This window comes from Mus musculus, chromosome X, assembly GCF_000001635.26.
Source record: "Mus musculus strain C57BL/6J chromosome X, GRCm38.p6 C57BL/6J".
NCBI classification, from domain to species: Eukaryota; Metazoa; Chordata; class Mammalia; order Rodentia; family Muridae; genus Mus; species Mus musculus.
The window spans coordinates 164,103,457-164,123,252 of NC_000086.7; the positions used below are offsets into that span (position 1 = coordinate 164,103,457).

At 40.1% G+C, this 19,796-nt stretch overlaps 1 protein-coding gene across 2 annotated transcripts in view; it reads left to right on the top strand.

Annotated features, from left to right (window-relative positions):
- Cltrn (collectrin, amino acid transport regulator) overlaps nt 1–15,403 on the top strand; it is a 28,673-nt gene extending 13,270 nt beyond the window's left edge. The window contains exons 4-6 of one of the 2 annotated variants that reach the window (NM_020626.2): nt 2,520–2,633; nt 4,869–5,063; nt 14,740–15,403. In NM_020626.2, the coding sequence (NP_065651.1) occupies nt 2,520–2,633; nt 4,869–5,063; nt 14,740–14,896 (466 nt within the window). In that variant the 3' untranslated portion in view covers nt 14,897–15,403. The remainder of the gene's footprint in view (nt 1–2,519; nt 2,634–4,868; nt 5,064–14,739) is intronic. The other variant, NM_001313719.1, reaches the window with a different exon arrangement.
- Nucleotides 15,404–19,796: the final 4,393 nt, after the last annotated feature.

Genomic DNA, 19,796 nt, shown 5'->3' on the forward strand with positions numbered 1-19,796 from the left:
AGCATGTGACTTAAGGTTTAGGGGCAAGAGTTGCTGGTGATTGTAGGTAGCACTTGTGTTTGGGGGACTACTCAAGGCAGTATAAAAACAGCTCACTCTTCTTGTGAACTTCACCCTCCAAAGTACATTTGGAAAGCACCCCTTAATGATCCCAAAGCTGGTGTAGGAAGAGGAGAGAGAGAGAGAGAGAGAGAGAGAGGGAGAGAGAGAGAGAGAGAGAGAGAGAGAGAGAGAGAGAGCAGTAAATTGAAGAGTGGGCAGCAGCTTTTGCTGGGAGGTAATGGACAGGCCAAGTGCAGACTTGATGAGAAAACATTGAGGCTTCTGCAGCTGAGACAGAGGCCACATGCTGAGAAAGCAGGAGGCTGTCAGCCTCTAGAAAATGAGCAATGAACTCCACTCATGCTCTCTACTTCCAAATCACAACTTTTTTATTTTTATTTTTATTATTTTATTTTATTTTATTTTTTGACAGATCCTTTAAGGAACAATCCCCAAGTGCATGATTTTGAAATAACTGGAATTTCTTTTCTTTTTCTTTTATTCTTATTTTTATCTTTTTTGAGAAAGGGTTTCTCTGTACAGTTCTGGCTGTCCTCAAACTCACTCTGTGGACCAGGCTAGCCTGCCTCTACCTCCCAAAATGCTGGGATTTAAGGTGTGTGCCACCACCAGCTGGCCCCTTGAAAGTTTTCTATCTTGTATTTTGATTACTGTTAACACCACCCCACCCCTGCTTCTCCCTCTAGCTCCTCGCAGATCCACTCTCTCATCCTCACCCCTTTTCAACTTTGTATCCTTTTAAAAACATAACCAAGTCCACTTTGTGTTGCCTGTATACTCATGGTGTAGAGACACCCTGCTATGTGATTAACCAACCAAAGGCCATAGCATTAAAGAAAATTGACTTTCTCCCAGAAGCTATCAACGTGTCAATAGCTCCTCTGTTAGAAGTAGGGGTCTTTGAACTTCTCCCAGTCTGTGCTAGAAGTCTGATTGGCTCCATCTTGTATAGTTTTGTGCAGACAAACACAGCTATAGTGGGTTCAGGAGCACAGTAGTCCTATTATGTCCAGAAGATACTGTTTCATTCCAGACCTCCCTTACCTCTTACAGTCTTTCTGCCCCTTCTTCCTCTATAGTCCCTGAGTCCCAGGGCGAGGGTGGTACAGATATCCCCTTATGGTTAAGCATTCCACAGACATGCATTCTCTTTACTTTCTCCAATTGTGAATTTTTGCATTAACAGCGATCCATTGCACAAAGAAGCTTCTCTTGGTGAGGTCTGAGGGCTGCACTAATCTATGGGTATAATCTATGGGTATGATCCATGGGTGTCGGGCTATAAATTTAGGGAGCAGTTGGTACTGTGTCTATTTAGCAAAATAATAGAAATAGCTTCACTCCTAGGTTCTGGGTGGGCTTCCCCACCAAGGGTTCTTTGTCATATTTGCAGTACTAGGCATGTGTTTCCTCCTGTGGAACAGACCTTAAATCCATTCATAAACTGAATTTTTATCTTCTATTCTCCCCACCCCCCAAGACAAGGTTTCTCTGTGTAGCCCTGGCTGCCTTGGAACTCACTCTGCAGACTAGGCTGGCCTCAAACTTAAAGAGATCCACCTGCCTCTGCTTCCCAAGTACTGGGATTAAAGGCATTAAGACATTCTTTTCTTTTTTCTTTTTAATTAGGTACTTTCTTCATTCATATCTCCAGTGCTATCCCAAAAGTCCCCATACCTCCCCACCACCACCACTCCCACTTCCCGGCCCTGGCGTTCCCCTGCACTGAGGCATATAAAGTCTGCACGACCAATGGGCCTCTCTTTCCACTGATGGCCGACCAGGCCATCCTCTGATACATATGTAGCTAGAGACAAGAGCTCCAGGGGGCACTGGTTAGTTCATATTGTTGTTCCACCCATAGGGTTGCAGATCCCCTCAGCTCCTTGGGTACTCTCTCTAGCTCCTCCATTGGGGGCCCTGTGATCCATCCAATAGCTGACTGTGAGCATCCACTTCTGTGTTTGCCGGGCCCCAGCATAGTCTCACAAGAGACAGCTATATCAGGGTCCTTTCAGCAAAATCTTGCTAGTGTATGCAATGGTGTCAGCATTTTGAGGCTGATTATGGGATGGATCCCTGGATATGGCAGTCTCTAGACGGTCCACCCCTTCATCTCAGCTCCAAACTTCGTCTCTGCAACTCCCTCCATGGGCGTTCTGCTCCCAATTCTAAGAAGGGGCAAAGTGTCCACACCCTGGCCTTCGTTCCTCCTGAGTCTCATGTGCTTCGAAAATTGTATCTTATATCTTGGGTATTCTAAGTTTCTGGGCTAATATCCACTTATCAGTGAGTACATATCATGTGAGTTCTTTTGTGAAGACATTCTTTTCAATGGTAGAAATGACTTCTCACACACATATAAGCTCCCTCGTGTGATGGTTATCACATCAGAGTGAATAGTTTCATGCCATTTATGATGATATTCTTATAACGCATTTCTCCCATCTCTACAGAATTTCCCATGTCCTGCTTTGCAACATAACCCAGAGGGTGTCGTTCTGGTTTGTGGTCACGGACCCTTCCAACAATTATACTCTTCCTGCAGCTGAAGTACAGTCGGCCATAAGGTAATCCTCCCCATGTATGCTGTTCACTGATCCATCTATCAACTTCCTGATGAGCTCATCTGTTTCCAAAGATACTCAAGAGCTCTCATTCCACTCCACACGTGATGCACCGATTAACGTGTCAAGTATTCCATTCACTTCATTTCCAACAGAGAGATTGGTATAGATCAGTAATTTTCATCCAGTAGCAATTTGCCTTCAAGGAAACAAATGCTTGGAAATGTTTGGACACATTTTTCTTGTCACAACTGGAGGAGAAGGAGGCACCACCCATACTAATCAGGCAGAAGCTAGGAATGTTGCTATCCACCCTACTATGCATAGGACAGAACCTCCCTTAAAACTTATTTGATCTCAAATGTCAGTTGTGTACCCTTGTTGAAATATTAGCACAAAATGTTAGGAATGTTGCTGTCCACCCTACTATGCATAGGACAGAACCTCCCTTAAAACTTATTTGATCTCAAATGTCAGTTGTGTACCCTTGTTGAAATATTAGCACAAAAGAGTGAAGAACCAAACCCAAATATGTTGCTACCCCATCTACAATGAGTTTGAAAAGTTAAACTAAGCTTTATTAGCATATATTAATCATACAAAATAATTGGTCTCAATAGACATTTTGATACATGCACTATGGTAATATTCTATTTGTTGCCATTTTCATGGTGATTTTAAAATCGGCACTAGAAGTAGTCACATGTATGGACTGAGGTGTGGATAAGAACAACTGGTTCTAAAGTGCCTGTTATAGCTCTATTGTGAAGACTGAAGTAATTAAACCCAGGTCTTGGCTAAATCTTGTCTGATCCTTAGGGGGAGGAGTTCAGTGGTGGAGGTGATATTATCTGTACCTAACTAGAATTTCCAGTCTACCTGAGGTGACAGAGGATGTTCCTGGTGTGGAGCAAAATAGCAGCAAAGGGTTAATGAGGCAGGGAGATGAAGGGAGGGTACAGGACAAGTTTTCATTTTCCTCCTAACTTAGCAATGATGTGCATTATTTTGGGAAAAGGTTTTCATTCTCATACTTAAAAGGATTCGATTATGAGGGTTGGGGAAATGGTTCAGTGAGTAAAACTCTTGCCACAAAGCATAAGGGCCTGAATTTGGATGCCAAGAACCAGCATGGTGGCCCATGTCAGTCATCCCAGGGCTCCTACATCAAGATGAGAGGCAGAACCTAGGGAAGCCCATGGGGGCAGCTGGCCTGGCCTATTTCATGGCAAGTAAGAAAGAGAACCTGTTTCAAAGAAGATGGAAGGCGAGGCACACATGCACACACACAATTATTTTAAAATATTAGATGACTAAAAAGGAAAACATTCAACAATTTGCTAAAATTACATTTAAATTATCCTTTTGCCACTGGGGTCCTCTTTCCTGTCTATGAATGGTCATGCCAGAGCATAGAATTGTGAATGTATGTGATTCTGGAGATGGAACTCAGCTTTGTGCATACTGAGTGGAGATGTACTACCGAGCAACATCCTCTGACCTTAGCATAGAGTTTTATTTGCTGATGGAGATCTTTCCTGATGGCTGGCTGCTGGGCTGCAGAGATTCTAGAGCCACTGCCTTAGACCATGATTGCTCAGTCCTGATACTAATAGCCTAATGTGCCTACCAAACATTTGAATTAGAGCTAGTCAAAAAGTCAGGTGCATGCAAAGTATAAAACACACCAATTATCGAACAAAATCTATAGTCTGGTGATGGTGATGCATGCCTTTGATCCCAGCACTTGGAAGGCAGACAAAGCAGGCAGATCTCTCAGTTCTGGTCAGCCTGGTTTACAGAGTGAGTTCCAGGATAGCCAGGTCTACACAGAGAAACCCTGTCTCCAAACAAAAACAAAACAAAGCAAAATAAATCTTCCCCACCAACCTGACTCTTACCACACTGAGACTTCCCTTCCTACAGGAAAACAGAACCATTTGCCTTCATATGCCTTTAGACTTTTGGGCTCCTGAGAAGTCATTGTGGACAGTCACACAAAAGCACTTTTTAAAATGTTTTAAGTTAAAGAAACAGCTGGTTTTTATGTATGCCACCTTGAAGTTCTGTTATTCATTCAAATATCAAGAAATAAAATGGGGTAGGGGCAGAGCTCAAAGGTTCTGATGTACAACAGTGGAGAGATAGGTCTGTGCTTGGTAACTAGTGTTTTTACTGCTGTCTTTGTTTTCTACAATTATCATTGTTTTTTTTTTTTTGTTTGTTTTTTTGTTTTAGAAAGAATAGGAACCGGATCAACAGTGCATTTTTTCTGGATGACCATACTCTGGAATTTTTAAAAATTCCTTCTACTCTTGCTCCCCCGATGGAGCCATCTGTGCCCGTCTGGATTATTGTATTCGGTGTGATATTTTGCATTGTTACAGTTGCAATTGCACTACTGGTTCTATCTGGAATCCGGCAACGCAGAAGGTAGGATGTTCAGAATGATTTTTTAAAAAGATTTATTTACTTTATGTATGTGAGTACATTGTTGCTGCCTTCAGACACAACCGGAAGAGGGCATCAGATTCCATTACATATGGTTGTGAGCCACCATGTGGGTGCCGGGAATTGAACTTAGGACCTCTGGGAGAGTAGTCAGTGCTCTTAACTGCTGAGCCATCTTTCCAATGCCCTGAGAATGAACGGTTTAAGGAATATTTACCTACTTTCTTATGCTTGGTTTAAGGTAATATCTAAAACTTACCTAAGTCATGACTTTCAATATAGCTATTTTAATTTTACCCTTTTGATGGTTTTAGAATCCAGTGACTCTTATTTAATGAGGTTCCTTTCATTACTATTTTCCTCTATTTATTGTGTTGTACTTTATTCTATTCTCTTAATTATTCTTATGCATGTCTCTCTCTCTCTCTCTCTCTCTCTCTCTCTCTCTCTCTCTCTCTCTCTCTCTCTGTGTGTGTGTGTATGTGTGTATGTATGTGTGTATGCTAGAGGACAACTTTATGCAGTTACTTTTCTCCTCTCCCCTATATGTGGGCCCAAGATCTCAAACTCAAGCCTTCAGATTTGCATAATAAGCACCTTTACCCAATAAGCAACCTCATTGGTTTCCTCCATTGTATATTATATGACTGTTTCATATCCAGACTTACGTTTAAGGTATATGTTCTAGGTTCCTTTCCATTGCTATGCCAGAATGCTGACCAAAAGCAGCATAGGGGAGGAAAACATTTATTTCCTCTTACAGGTTAAAGTCCATCACTAAGGGAAGTCAGGGTCAGGGCACAAACTCCCAGGGAAGGACCATGGGGGATGCTAGCTGCAGGCTCACCCTGTGGCTCATTCATAGGCTCGTGCTTAGCTAGCTTTCTTATACAGCTCAGAACCTCCTGTCTGAGGAACTGTGCTGGCCAGAGAGGGTTAAGTCTTCTTACATGAATTAATAGTCAAGACAGTCCCTTACAGATATGAATACCCACAGATAAACCTGATAAAGGCAGTTCCTTGAGGTTTATCCTCTCAGATGACTCTAGGTTTTGTAAAGTTCTATGCTGTAATTTTGTATGCAGGATATACAGAGAAAAGCACACTTTTTGCAGGGGCAGAGTTAAGGTTTTGGTAGCAACCTACATGCGAATGTCCATAGTTACACAAATGTTTTAAGGCCTCCCTATCATTGCTGACTTGAAGCCTGTAAGCCAAACTCCTTCTCTTCTCTTCTCTTCTCTTCTCTTCTCTTCTCTTCTCTTCTCTTCTCTTCTCTTCTCTTCTCTTCTCTTCTCTTCTCTTCTCTTCTCTTCTCTTCTCTTCTCTTCTCTTCTCTTCTCTTCATGGATACTGGTCCCTTATGTGTTTGTCATTGTAAAGAGCCCTGTTGCTTGTGGCTTTTGAACCATCTCTCTGAATCAGGATCTCCTTATAAAGTGTAGTTTTTTTCCTCTGACTCTCAGATTTACTAAATTAGAATACTTGAAAGAACTACATTTTGATATTGCCCAGGTTGTGTTAATTTCTTTAGTTTTCAAATATTCAGTTTACCAACTTACATGCAGGGTTCAGTTTCTTGAGTTCATTTTCTTGCATTCAGTGAGACAAGCTGAGTTAATGTCTAAGTTATTAATATTGTTTCAAAGGCGGATTTCAGATCATTGGCAGTTACTGAAGTAGCAGCCAGGAGAGGAGACAAGGTTTGTCAGCATGATAAAAGGAGAGGAAAATGAGAATTGCCTCAATTAAACAATTGTGATTGTAAGTTATGTGCATGTGTGTTGGGGTTTGTACACATGAATGCAGAAGCCTGAAGAAGCTAGAGATGGATCCCTCTGGGGCTGGAGTTATAAGTGATTGTGAACTACCTGATGTGGTTGTGGGGACCAACTCTAGTCCTCAATTAGAGCAGTATGTGCTTTTAAAAGCAGAGGCATCTTTCCAACCCCACCCCAATTAATCCTTTTCTAAACCTGTCTATACCTGTCTAAACCTTCCTTTCTGATACAGAGACAGAAGTGGCACTCATGGGGACATATACATTCTAAAACCACAGGAACATGGCTTGTGAAAGGGTTGATATACAGTTTGGACCTGTGGGGTATGTTTGATCAAGTATGTGTTAAATTAAACGCCTCTCCTCAGATTTAGTACATTTCCTGTGGGCTTCCCTGATTACTAACAGAAGCATTTTAAGTTTCAAATACTTCCATTTTTTCCACGAGTGGTATACACTATGGTATAAATGTGCTATATGTATATGCTTTAAACTAAACCTAAAGATTAGGATCGAGTGGTACTTGTTTGATTTTTCTGGGTGATTGTGACATGAGATGCTGACTTATTTGCTATGGCACATACATTTGTTTTGGGTTTTAAAATATCAAGACACATTCTCTTGCAATATTTGAAATCCACACTTAGCACTTTAAAGTTGTGTTCATTCGGAGATGGTTATACATCGTGGGCCCAAATGATTTAAAACCTTTGTGAATTGACGTCATTTGCTTGATTCCCAATTTCCTTACTAGTACAATACAATGTAGGAGTTTAATAAAAGGACTAGATTGAGGAGATGAACTGCTTAGATTCGAAGTATTGATCTCTTACATTGCACTCTCACATGGAACCCATTAGCTCTATGTGAGTACAAACAAAGAGGCAGGGAAACGGAGTTTGGGAGGAGAATATGGCTTTGTGGTCTTAGTCATTCTGCTTAAATTCACCTTTGCTGGTTGTGCATAGATAACTTTTCTTGACTGATAAGCTAAGTGTACTGGGAATAATTAACTCGATAGGTTAAAAGACTCAGTACAAGAGGTCCTTAGAGTGCTATCTGGCATTCAGCTAGTGCTCAGCAAGTGTTAGTTGTTACTATTCTTTTACCATCTTGCCATTTGCAGGTCTTCCAGCTATGTCCTTCCAAACAGATTCTGCAGTAATATAATAATTGGCTGCATAGTATCATAATCTGTTGCCTAGGAGAAGCGAGGCTGTTGTTACAACTCGGCCTTTACAAATTCATTTCACATTCAAACTAGGAAAACAGATGGACAAATATTTTGTGTAAACCTGGAAAGCATCAACAATTATCAAATATAGTCAGGACAATTATGACAACCTCCCAGAACAAAATTGTTTCTGGGTTTTAAGTTTGATAGTATCTGTGGTGCTTTTTCTCTTTGGCAAAATATTGTTTCAAAGATTAGGAGAGGGTACAGTTTTAACTGGGGGAAAGCCTATGGCTCCAGTTTTTTGGAGACAGGGTCTCATGTAGCCCAGTGTGGTCTAGAATTAATTATATGGCTGAGGATGACCTTGAACCATTGATCATCTTGCCTCTGCCTCCCATATAGTGAGATTACAGATATGTGTGACCATGCCTGGTCTGAAAACTTGTTATAATCATAGAGAAAGTAGATGTTTCTTTTTAAGCCTTGAGAAAGAAAGCTAATGAAATGTTCAACTCGGGCCATCAGAGACAGCTCAGAAGGTAAAAGGAAATGACCTAAGTTTGATCCCTGGAACCCACCCACATGCTAGAAGAGAACAGATGCCTGCAAGTTGCCTTCTGACTTCCACACTCATGCCACGGTCCACAAACACCCATTCACACACGCTTACACTAAATAAATAAATAAATGTAATGAACATTTTTAAAAGAAATGTCTAACCAACCCATCTATATGTTAAACAATAATGAACACAGTTTTGTGTTCCAAGATCATAAGCTGAGACTGAGAAGACCTGAAGGAGCTATGTGGTCCTTTGAGCTACTGTTCTGCTTCTGTGGAGAGGCATGCTAAAGTTGTCTAAGATAGGATGCATAGTTAGACTTACTATTGAGCATTAATCTGTTAGTTTTGTTAATGACAGCATTACGCTGAGCACTCAGGACTGCTGGGTTGTATGGGCTTGAGTTCAAACTAGACAAACTCATATATATATATATATATATATATATATATATATATATATATATATATATGTGTGTGTGTGTGTGTGTGTGTGTGTGTGTGTGTGTACATATATGTATATAAACATACTAAAATATGCAATTCAGGCTGGCCTCTGAGACACAGAGCTCTGTCTGCCTCTGCCTCCCGGGTGCTGGGATTAAAGTCATGAGCCACTACATCTGGCTTGAATGTCAAGTTGTAATATGTGAAACTATTGAGAGAATTACAGCCTTGTACAAGAGGGAGGATTTAAAAGAAGCCCAAATATACTTTGATTTGCCACTGGCCTCACAGGAAAAGAAGAATAACTAGAAACAAAGCAAGCAAATTTAATAATGACTCTGCTCATGTGTGAACATTAGCTAGGGTTCTATGTCTTAAGTCCTTGGCCTTGCTGCATTACCAAGAACCAGACTATGATCACCTTGTAGGCAGGGCCCATCTCTATTATCTATGTTCATGTTTTCTGTGATCTGTACAAAAGCTCCTATCACAGAATGAATCATCAATAAAGAAATAAAAATACACATGCTGTAGTAAGTCAGTGTGTTTTGGGTCGAGGCTGGTGTATCTAAAATAGTACTCTAGGCCACCTCCTTTCATGGATTATGTTCCATTCTGAAAGAAAAGTCACTCTATATATTTGAAACTCAGTTTGCATCACCTAAAAACCAAGAATAATAAAATCTGTATTGCATTGTAACAAGAACTCAGTAAGATTACACATAGAAAGTATCTAGTGTGACTCATGCCATGAAGAGATTCTTATCACCATTATTATTTCAATATGATTGGAATAATTAGCTATTGGAATAAAATTGGCTATTGACCAATATGAAAGAACTTGCTTACTGTGATGCACGATTAGAAAGTTGCCAGAGAATCCAGGACTATACTGCAATGTCTACTAAGTCATTCCAACAACAATGACATTTTCCTTAGGAATTGTTTAGATGGACCATTAGAGCTGCTCCAATTGCCAATAATTAGTTCTGTCTTGTTTGAAAATGTATTTGGTCTAACTGTTGTTTTCCTGGCCAGTCTTGGGACTTATCTCCCGAGCCCTTCTTTTAATAGAGACATGAATATTCTTTCTGCTTTTCCTCATATACTCAGAACAGAGCATATTCTGGTTAACAACACACTGTACCCTCAAAGGCCTCCTGAGATTTCTCATGTCCTCTTTTTGGACCACCTCTCTCTGCATTTATGAGGGATAACCACCCTCAAGTCTCCTAGGTGGTAGCTTCATCATAGCTTTCCTTCTCAGACCTTTCAAGAAAAAAAGAACTCATGCTTTTAGCAGAACATCAAATCAGAATAACCCGAAAGACAGTTAAGTTTTATTATCCTCAGTAAGAGCAACCCACGCGTATTGGATCAGTTTATTATGGCACAAGCTATGCAATGTGACGGAGTGCTATAAAGTTGTTAGATAACCTTTGAGCTGCTTATCATGTCTGCCAACCAGCAAGTTCCTGATGCCGCAGTTTGTGAAGCCTACGAGCACCAAGACTCTGAACAACTGGACCCAAGGTCACATAGAACAAGATGTCCCTGAGTTGTCTCCAACACACCTCAACTTCATAGGGTTCCATGAGGATTTCCCTCTGACTCTTTCTGGTGGGGAACTGAACCTTCTTTGAAATAAGAGAAACTCATCTGCTGTTTGTCTTTTTCTTTGATTTATTCCCTATTCACTTTGATGCCTGATGGTTTGTTCTTCCTTTGCAGTTGGAATAGGGGAGGTTAGATCCCTTGCATTGATCTGCACATACTTAGCTCTGTGTCATTATTTTTCTAACCCCACAAAACTATGTTTTACAGAAGAAACTGGCTGGCCAGTAGATACTGGCCATGTTTCTCAGATTACCTTTGAATTGCATATTTCAGTATGTTATATATATATATATATATATATATATATATTTGCCATATCACAGATAGTATGTATATGTACGTAAGTATATGCCAGTGTGTGTGTGTGTTTGTCTGTTTGTGTGTTCCTTATTTCAAAAATCCACCAAGATTTTTTGTTTTGGGACAAAGTCTTACCATGTGGCCCAGACTGGCCCCAAACTTACTCTGTAGTCCATGCTGGCCTTGAATTCACAGGTACCATCTGTCTCTGCCTTCTGAATGATGAGATTTAGTGATGTGAACCACCACTACCAAAAGGTTTTGTCACATGGATTGACATAATTCAGAGCAAACTTTGTTTAAAATCTAGTGTTCTAGAAAGTTGTTATTCGCTCCAAGCCAAAGAACAATTTTAGGGGTATTTGTATGTGTGTGTGTGTGGTTGTTTTGTTTTCTGTTTTTAATTATCTTTTTTTACGGCCCAGTTGTTATTCCCCTCCTAGTTCCTCATCCCATTCCTCCTCACAAGTCTCCAAGGAAGTCCCCACCACCACCACCCGCCCCACAAGGCCTGCCCACTCCCTGTGGTCTCATGTCTCTTGAGGACTAGGCGCATCTTCTCCCACTGAGGCCAGACCCAGCAGTCCTCTGCTGTATATGTGTTGGAGGCCTCATATCAGCTGGTGTATGCTGCCTGGTTGGTGGCTCAGTATCTGAGAGATCTTGGGGGTCCTGGTTAATTGAGACTGCTGGTCTTCCTATGGGGTTGCCCTCCTCCTCAGTTTCTTCCAGCTTTTCCCTAATTTAACCACAGGAGTCCCCAGCTTCTGTCCATTGGTTGGATGTCAGTATCTGTGTCTGACTCATTCAGCTGTTTGTTGGGCCTCTCAGAGGGCAGCCATATTAGGCTCCTGTCTTAAGTAACCATAGCACTAGTTTTGTACTAAGAAAATTATATTTATTATTATTATTATTATTATTATTATATTGTGTGTGTGTGTGTGTGTGTGTGTGTGTGTGTGTGTGCAGGCCACAGTGCATGTGTGGAGGTCAGAGAGCAACCTTCAGGAGTCAATCTTCTACTGTGGGTTCCAGGAATCACAATCAGGTCATTAGATGTACACATTTCTCAGCAGGATTTCATTTTTATGAAAAAAAATCACTTCTGTCTTTTATAGAATGTTATAAGTGGAGAGCGAGAGGATAGGTGAATCTGGAATTTTTTCATTTTTGTTGAATCCTTTTTTGTTTTTTAAAGGTGAAGGACTGTCTTCCAATTCAAGTCATATCTGTTAGCAAATGCTGCCTACTGTGAGAGGAAGTGATGTGATTCACTGTTACGGATGTTAGTTACTTTGACTTTTTGGAGGGGATAGAAAATGGTGGCATCCCTGTGTTAAATAGAGTATTTAGGTCTTTCAGTGGGTGAGTTAACTTGGTATGAGGATCCTCTCGTCATACTAAGGTCTCATGTACCCAAGTCTGTGCTGATTGCTAAGATTTGGAGTGGCCAGTGATGTGTCTTCATCCCAAGGAAGAGGCAACACAATATCCTACCTGCAAAGACAACTCCAAACTTCCAGCCCTGCATTAAGCCAAAAGTTGTATGAGTTAATGTTAAAAATCCAATGACTCCTGTTTAGTAATTGCCCCGAGAGTTGCTTGTGCCATCTTATACAGTAGCATATACAATGGCAAAATGCTGTCAAATGATAACATTGGGATTGGCAGAATTGGAATGCTATTTTATTTTTCATTATGAATGTCAACTATTTAAAGTATTTAGTAAGTCATCAGCAAAACCTGGTAAAACAATACTAACTCCTAATTCCTAAGGTTGGAATGTGAGTATTTTCTTCAGCCATTGAAAGAAAGCACAAGAGATTCACCAAATTTCCTAAGTATATATGTCCCCCACCTTTCCTCTCTTTCCTTCTCTTCTTGCTTCCTCCTCTCCCTTTCTTCTACTTATGATGGATTCCATTCAACATCTACATTGGAGTAATATTTGAGCACCTTAGCCTACAATGTTAGTTTGCACATCACTTATCCACTTGTTTGTTCAGTCATCCATCCATCCACCCATCTATCTATCCATCCATCTGACCATCCAAAATTTGTTATCTATGTACCCAACCAGTGTTCTACTTTCATTGACTTAATCCATCCCCCTGAGTTGAATGTCTATCTTTGAGTGAGTCCAGAATAGGTGATTGTTTGTTTGTTTGTTTTTGTCTTTCTGAGGCTTGGTTTCTCTATGTATTCCCGGGTGTACTGAAACTCGCTCTGGCCTTGAACTCAGAGCTCTCTATGCCTCTGCCTCCCAAGTACTGGGATTAAAAGTGTGTGCTACCACAACCTGGTCAGGACAGTTATTTTTATAAAATATCTTTAAACTTGCATTTTTAATTATGTGTTTCAGATGAAAATTTTAGAAAGGGAAAGAATGCAGAAAAATAAACAATATTTGGGATCTTCTCAGTGTTCATCTGAACGCACTTGACTTTTTTTCTACCTATGGATAGTCTTTTGTATCTCATTAGTTGATTATGAGGGTATTTTGAGACCATGTGTATATCTTATTTCCAGCATCACTTACTCAACTGTTTTGTCTTCATTGATGAGCCTCAACAGAATCGACTGTTATAGCAGTAGTGGCTTTTCATTATTCTTTTATTATTATTATTATTATTCTTTATTAGCTGGAATTCTCCTGTAAAGAAAAGCATTCTTTTCTTTCACCTTTGTGTACCTAATAGTCATTAAAACACGTGAAATTTGACTCTCATGTAGGACATTTCAGGAAATCCACTCTTGATCATCATCAAGGAATCTTTGCTATCTCCTTATCTGTCAGGTACCTGAGCTACTTCCACCATTGTGAGGAGTCCCTCACCTCATGATATCTCAAGGCCCCAGTGGCACAGCTCTCAATACTCTGAAGAAACATTAAGGATATGAATTGGGAATAGCAAGGTACACAGGAGGTCAGAACATCAGAAAATCCACCACTTAACTCTGTCATGTAGAATTGGAATGATTTGGAGATGCAGCTGTGTGCTAAATATAATTAGCAAAGTGTTTTTTTGAACTCCAAACCCAGACTTAAAAATGAATACAACTATTTGCTAATGAGTAAAGTTGGTCAGTTGACTTTTCTTCAAAGTCAGGTAAATTGGCTTTCTGATATTTCATTAATTTGAGTTTCACTCAACATTTGTGAGACATTACTTTGTCAAATTCCATGAGAGGAATTTATTACCTTTTGAAAGCCCATATGTTACAGAGTTTGCTTAGAGCTTATTTATTTATTTATTTATTTATTTATTTTTGAGACAAGTTCTCTTTATATAGTCTTGGCTGTTCTGAAACTAGCTCTGGAGACCAGACAGACCTTGAAGTCACAGAGATTCACCTGTCTCTGCCTCCCAAGTGCTGGCATTAAAGTTGTGTACCACCACGGCACGGCTGAGGTAACTTTTAAAAAGTTGCCAGTGTACTATATATTTCCTCATGCTCCTTTATGCAACTTGTTTGTAAGGATTTATATGCAAATGAATTCATATGTGTAATATATTAATATACCTATTCTTATGCTCTTATTCTAGTATTTTAAATAAGACTACTTGTAAATAAGATTACATCATTAATGCAAATCTTTATCTTGGTAGTCTTTTTACCCCATTAACTGTTATAGTCCTGGAAAGTACACAGAAATTATTTCAGCATTCATAACTTCTTGTGCCTCTTTTTATTTGCCACAATTGCAAACAAGACTGTATTTATCCAACCCTTCCTCATTCTAGATTCCACTCTCTTTTTTTATGTGCTTTCAGGAACAACAAAGGACCACCTGGAGTGGAAGATGCAGAAGACAAGTGTGAAAACATCATCACAATAGAAAATGGCATCCCTTGTGATCCCTTGGACATGAAGGGAGGGCACATTAATGATGGCTTCTTGACAGAGGATGAGCGCCTCACCCCTCTCTGAGAGTGACAGTCTTGTAAGAAAATTTTAAGATGCTTGAATGTGATTGACAACAAATTATATCCACAAAGACCAATGAAATCATAAGGTGTTAGCTTCTCAAAATATTCTAGAATTTTCTTTTTGATAACTGATTATGTAGGTATAGTGTGTGTTTGTAGTTACTGATTTGAGCATTTCTAGAAATAAAGTCAGGGCTGTAACTATATTTCATATTTTGAAGACCTAAGAAAAAAATTTTCACTGGAGAATGGCTATAACATGGCATAGAAATCATTAAAAATGGATCTTTTTGAATACTGTTTATATTACTCTGTATATGATGCATCGAGTAAAATTAAACAAGAGATGGATAAAAATGGCAAGGGAATTTTATTCTGTTATCACACCAACAGTTGCTTGTATAGTTTCTGCATATTAGTCTTTAGTAGGGCAAGCAGATCTATTTGTTGTTGCCTGCAATTTGTACACATCCTACCTATGCTGATTTAATAAAGTAGTGATCATCTCATTTTGATTGTATGGCTGACTACGCTTTTAGACATTTTCACAAGGTGGAACATAGTGAGTTTAACTTTATTAGTTATATTTAATTTCATCTACAGCCCTGGAAATGGATGTTACTCTTATGGTGTACATCCATTTTGTTTTGTTTTGTTTTCGAGACAGAGTTTCTCTGTGTAATAGCCCTGGCTGTCCTGGAATTCACTTTGTAGACTAGGCTGGCCTCAAACTCAGAGATCTGTCTTCCTCTTCTTAAAGGAGTGTGCCACCACTGTCTGACTTTATTTGTGTACATCCTTGCTTGTTTACGGACACAAGTTTTTAAAATTTTAAAATAACCTTTAAACTTATGCATAAACCATAGAATTGTATATTTTAAACTTAACATTTATTTTAATGTGCATAATACGTGTTTATATGTGTGTGTGTGTGAATGTCCACATGTGCATTCATAACATGTATATGGTATGTGGAGGTCAGAGGACAGTTTGGGGGGTATCAATCTCTCCTTCCACCATATGGGTTCTAGGGATTGAACTCAGGTTGTCTGGGTTTGCAGTAAGCAGGGTTACCCATGAAATTATCTACTAGTGTAAATTGTATATATTAATATATGTAAAATATAGGCATGGTGATGCATATCTACAACATATTCATAAGAATACATTACATACAGCATGATTTTTTTAAGGTAGGATCTCACTATGTAACTCTAGCTGGCCCAGAACCCACTGTGTAGATCACATTGACCTCATGAACTCACAGAGACTCATCTATCTCTGCTTTCAGAGTACTGGGATTAGAGGCATCCTGGAACACCCAGCATGACGTTTTGTTATCTGTATACAACTATATGATGTTTAATGCAGATTTAACATACCCATCTTCTTGAAAAACAACATTTCTTTTTGGTGAAAAAATATTTTCAATATTCAAAATATTTTCTTCTATGGTTTTAGAATATAAAACACAGCACTATCTGTAGTCACCCTACTGTGCAATGGCATACCAGAACTGCATGTTCCTGTCCAACTATTACTTAGGTTAATCCCACGGATTAACCGTCCTCCTTCCCTCCCTCCCTGCTACTCTAGTAATAATTATTCTCATTCTCTTCTCAACTTCTGTTTTTTTTTTTTTTTTTTTTTTTTTTTTTTTTTTTTTGGTATGTGGTACAAAGGATTGAAACCAGGCCTTGCATGTACTAGGAAAACATCACACCATGGAACTAGCTCCCCTACTTTCTACTCACAACTTCTATGAGAGGAAGGGGATTTGATCATTTAGTTAGCAACATATATGACTTACTAAAGTACAATTATGTTTTTATTTTGCTTAATTTTTAAAGCTTTACTTATATTTTGTGTGTGGGGGGGATGCTTTGCCTGAATGTGACTCTGTGTACCACTCGCGTGCAGTACCTGAGGAGGCCGGGAAAAAGCAGCCCAGGTCTCTTGGATCCAGTTAATGTGGCTGATGGGAATGAAACAAGGTCGCCTGGAAAAACAGCCGGCAGTCTTCACTGCTGAGCCATTTCTCCAGCCTGCTAAAGATCAATTTTATATCTTCCACTCTCTTGAGTTCTACACTCTAGAAGCACTCTAGTGTGGCTTTATATAGAGAAGTCTTTAACAGTGAAACGTCATCTGAATTGACTCAGAGTGTGTTAGCAAGCCGAATCCAAGATGTGCACTTGCGACAAGGTACATAGTGTACATACACACAAGGGTGGTGGTGAAATTTGAGATATTACCATGTCACAATGGTTTATGGCCCTCCAAAAGATTAAAGAACATCATGCATATTGTATATACTACATAATTATAATATTACAACTGTATTACACACACACACACATATATATATATCTGTTAGGAAAATGTCTTAGTTATAGAAAAAGATTAAGTGACATTAATACTAGATATGGATTTTGTTTGGAAGGCAGAGATGAGCTCACCTTGGTCACTAGCTCATTTTCTTTACTGTTTATCCTGACAGGGAGGGTTTAAACCCTCCCCCTGGAAAGGTCTGCTCCATTAAACACCTTGTTTGAGAAAAGTTTTATGCTAACAGAGATGTGCTGTAACCTTGACAATCACCACAACGGCAAAATGGAGCTTCTGCCTCCTGCCTTTGACAAACACTCTGGGGGACACAGGAGTCAATTATCAACCCGCTTCTCCTTCTTAATGCAATGATCACGTAATGTGCTGTGCGGGCGGGCAGGCGGGCAGCCACTGGGAGGGAATATGTACTGGAAAGCAAATGGAAAAGCAGGTGGGAACGGAACTGGTTGTTTTTTTTTTTTTTTTTTTTTTTTGTTCTCTGTCCTTAGCACAAACTCCTCAGTGAAACTGGGGAGACAGGGTGCACCTGAAAACCAACACAACACAGAAGCACTTAGATGGTGATGACATCTGGACCTATTTCACCGAAGAAATGTAAATACTGCTGCCTTGGTCTTTGAAAATAGACTTTTAACATTCATGTTTCCCAGAAAAAACAACTAAGATAAATGATCATAGAAGGAAAGAGTGGGAGAGTGGGGCTAGGGTATATTTCAGTGGTACAGTGCTTGCTGAACGTGTGGGAAGCTTAAGGTTCTAAGTTCCACCCACAGCAACACACACACACGCACACACACACACACACACACACACACACACACACACACACGGTGGGGGATAGTTGGTTAGGGTATTTAGAAAAATTACCATATTTTATACACAATTACCATATTTTATACAGTTACATATTTCGTATTGTAAACAGGGAACATTTACTGTCTTTCCCGGGTATCAAGGAATAAGAGTGTTAGGTCTCAAACCCAGAGCAAATGGCTGAGGTACCACTAACATATCAAAGCAGATCTGGCTGCCAGGTTCTCCAAGTATCCCTCAGTCTCTACCTGTTACACTGTCCTCCTAGCTGGCATACCCTTGTCCACTACCCTGAACTCTCCATCCCAAGTATTGGGCTGAACTTCCCTCCTCAACCACTCCTCTGGTCCCTATGAAACTCAGCCATTTTGGCTATGCCCAGGCCACCTTTCTTGGCCAGTGGTTCCTTTCCCTTTCCCTGTCTCCTTACATGGCTCAACTCAGAGTCATGTTTACTCTGGGCTCTCCAAGACATCTCTGCTTCTGAGTATGCTCTCTCATATCTACAATAAACCTCCTTCACCTTACCTAGGAACAGTCATATCCTTTTTTCTTCCTTTCATTCATCTGGTGCCAACACCTGGGGTGCAGATTCAGAGAGAACATCTGGAGCCGGCAAGTTGCTGGAGCAGTCTGCAATTATTTAAACAAGTTTGGAAGTGAAGAATAAGAATAAGGAGGAGGAGGAAGAGGAGAAGAAGAAGAAGGAGGAGGAGGAAGAGGAGGAGGAGGAGGAGGAAGAAGAAGAAGAAGAAGAAGAAGAAGAAGAAGAAGAAGAAATTAAACACTCACATACACTACTGATCTCTATTTAAAAAGCCATGAAACTCTAATATTCTGTATTATATTTTATATTCTGTTCTCTCCCTTAAGTGAGCACATACCATACAAAACTTTTTTTTGGCTTCATTTCTACTTTCCCTTTTTATTCTCCTGCCATCCCCAAGAACATGTCTGATGCTTTTCACTCCATTCCTGAAATCATGCCAGATTCAAGAAATAGGAACAAGGACAGGTATGAAGGCCTTCAACAGACACTGACCTTGGTAAATAAAAAGGTAGTTCTATCAGCCAGCTGCAGTGGTGGCTGCCCATGGCCTCAGCTACATGGGGGGGGGGGGCTGAGGTGGGAGGATGGCTTGATCTCAGGAGTTTAAAAGCAGTCAAGGCAACACAGCAAGACCTGTTCATGAAAAGTCAGCCCAGTTCATATTTGCCTTCACTGCCTTACACTTTCTCTGAGGCTCTGCTTGCTCACTTCTGTTCTGTGTTCTGACGAGACTGCTCCCTCAAAGGTCACTGGAGTTTTCTTTGCTAAGGTCACGGCCTTCTTAGTTTATACCCCTCCAGAGTCTCTGTGAAGCTGGTGTTACAGCACCAACACCCTATAGATATAGCTCATGATTCTTTTTTTTAATTAGGTATTTTCCTCATTTACATTACCAATGCTATCCCAAAAGTCCCCCATACCCTCCCCCCTACCCCCCTACCCACCCACTCCCACTATTTGGCCCTGGCATTCCCCTGTACTGGGGTATATAAAGTTTGCAAGTACTGGGGCATATAAAGTTTGCAAGTCCAATGGGCCTCTCTTTCCAGTGATGGCCGACTAGGCCATCTTTTGACACATATGCAGCTAGAGTCAAGAGCTCTGGGGTACTGGTTAGTTCATAATGTTGTTCCACCTATAGGGTTGCAGAGCCTTTTAGCTCCTTGGGTATTTTCTCTAGTTCCTCCAT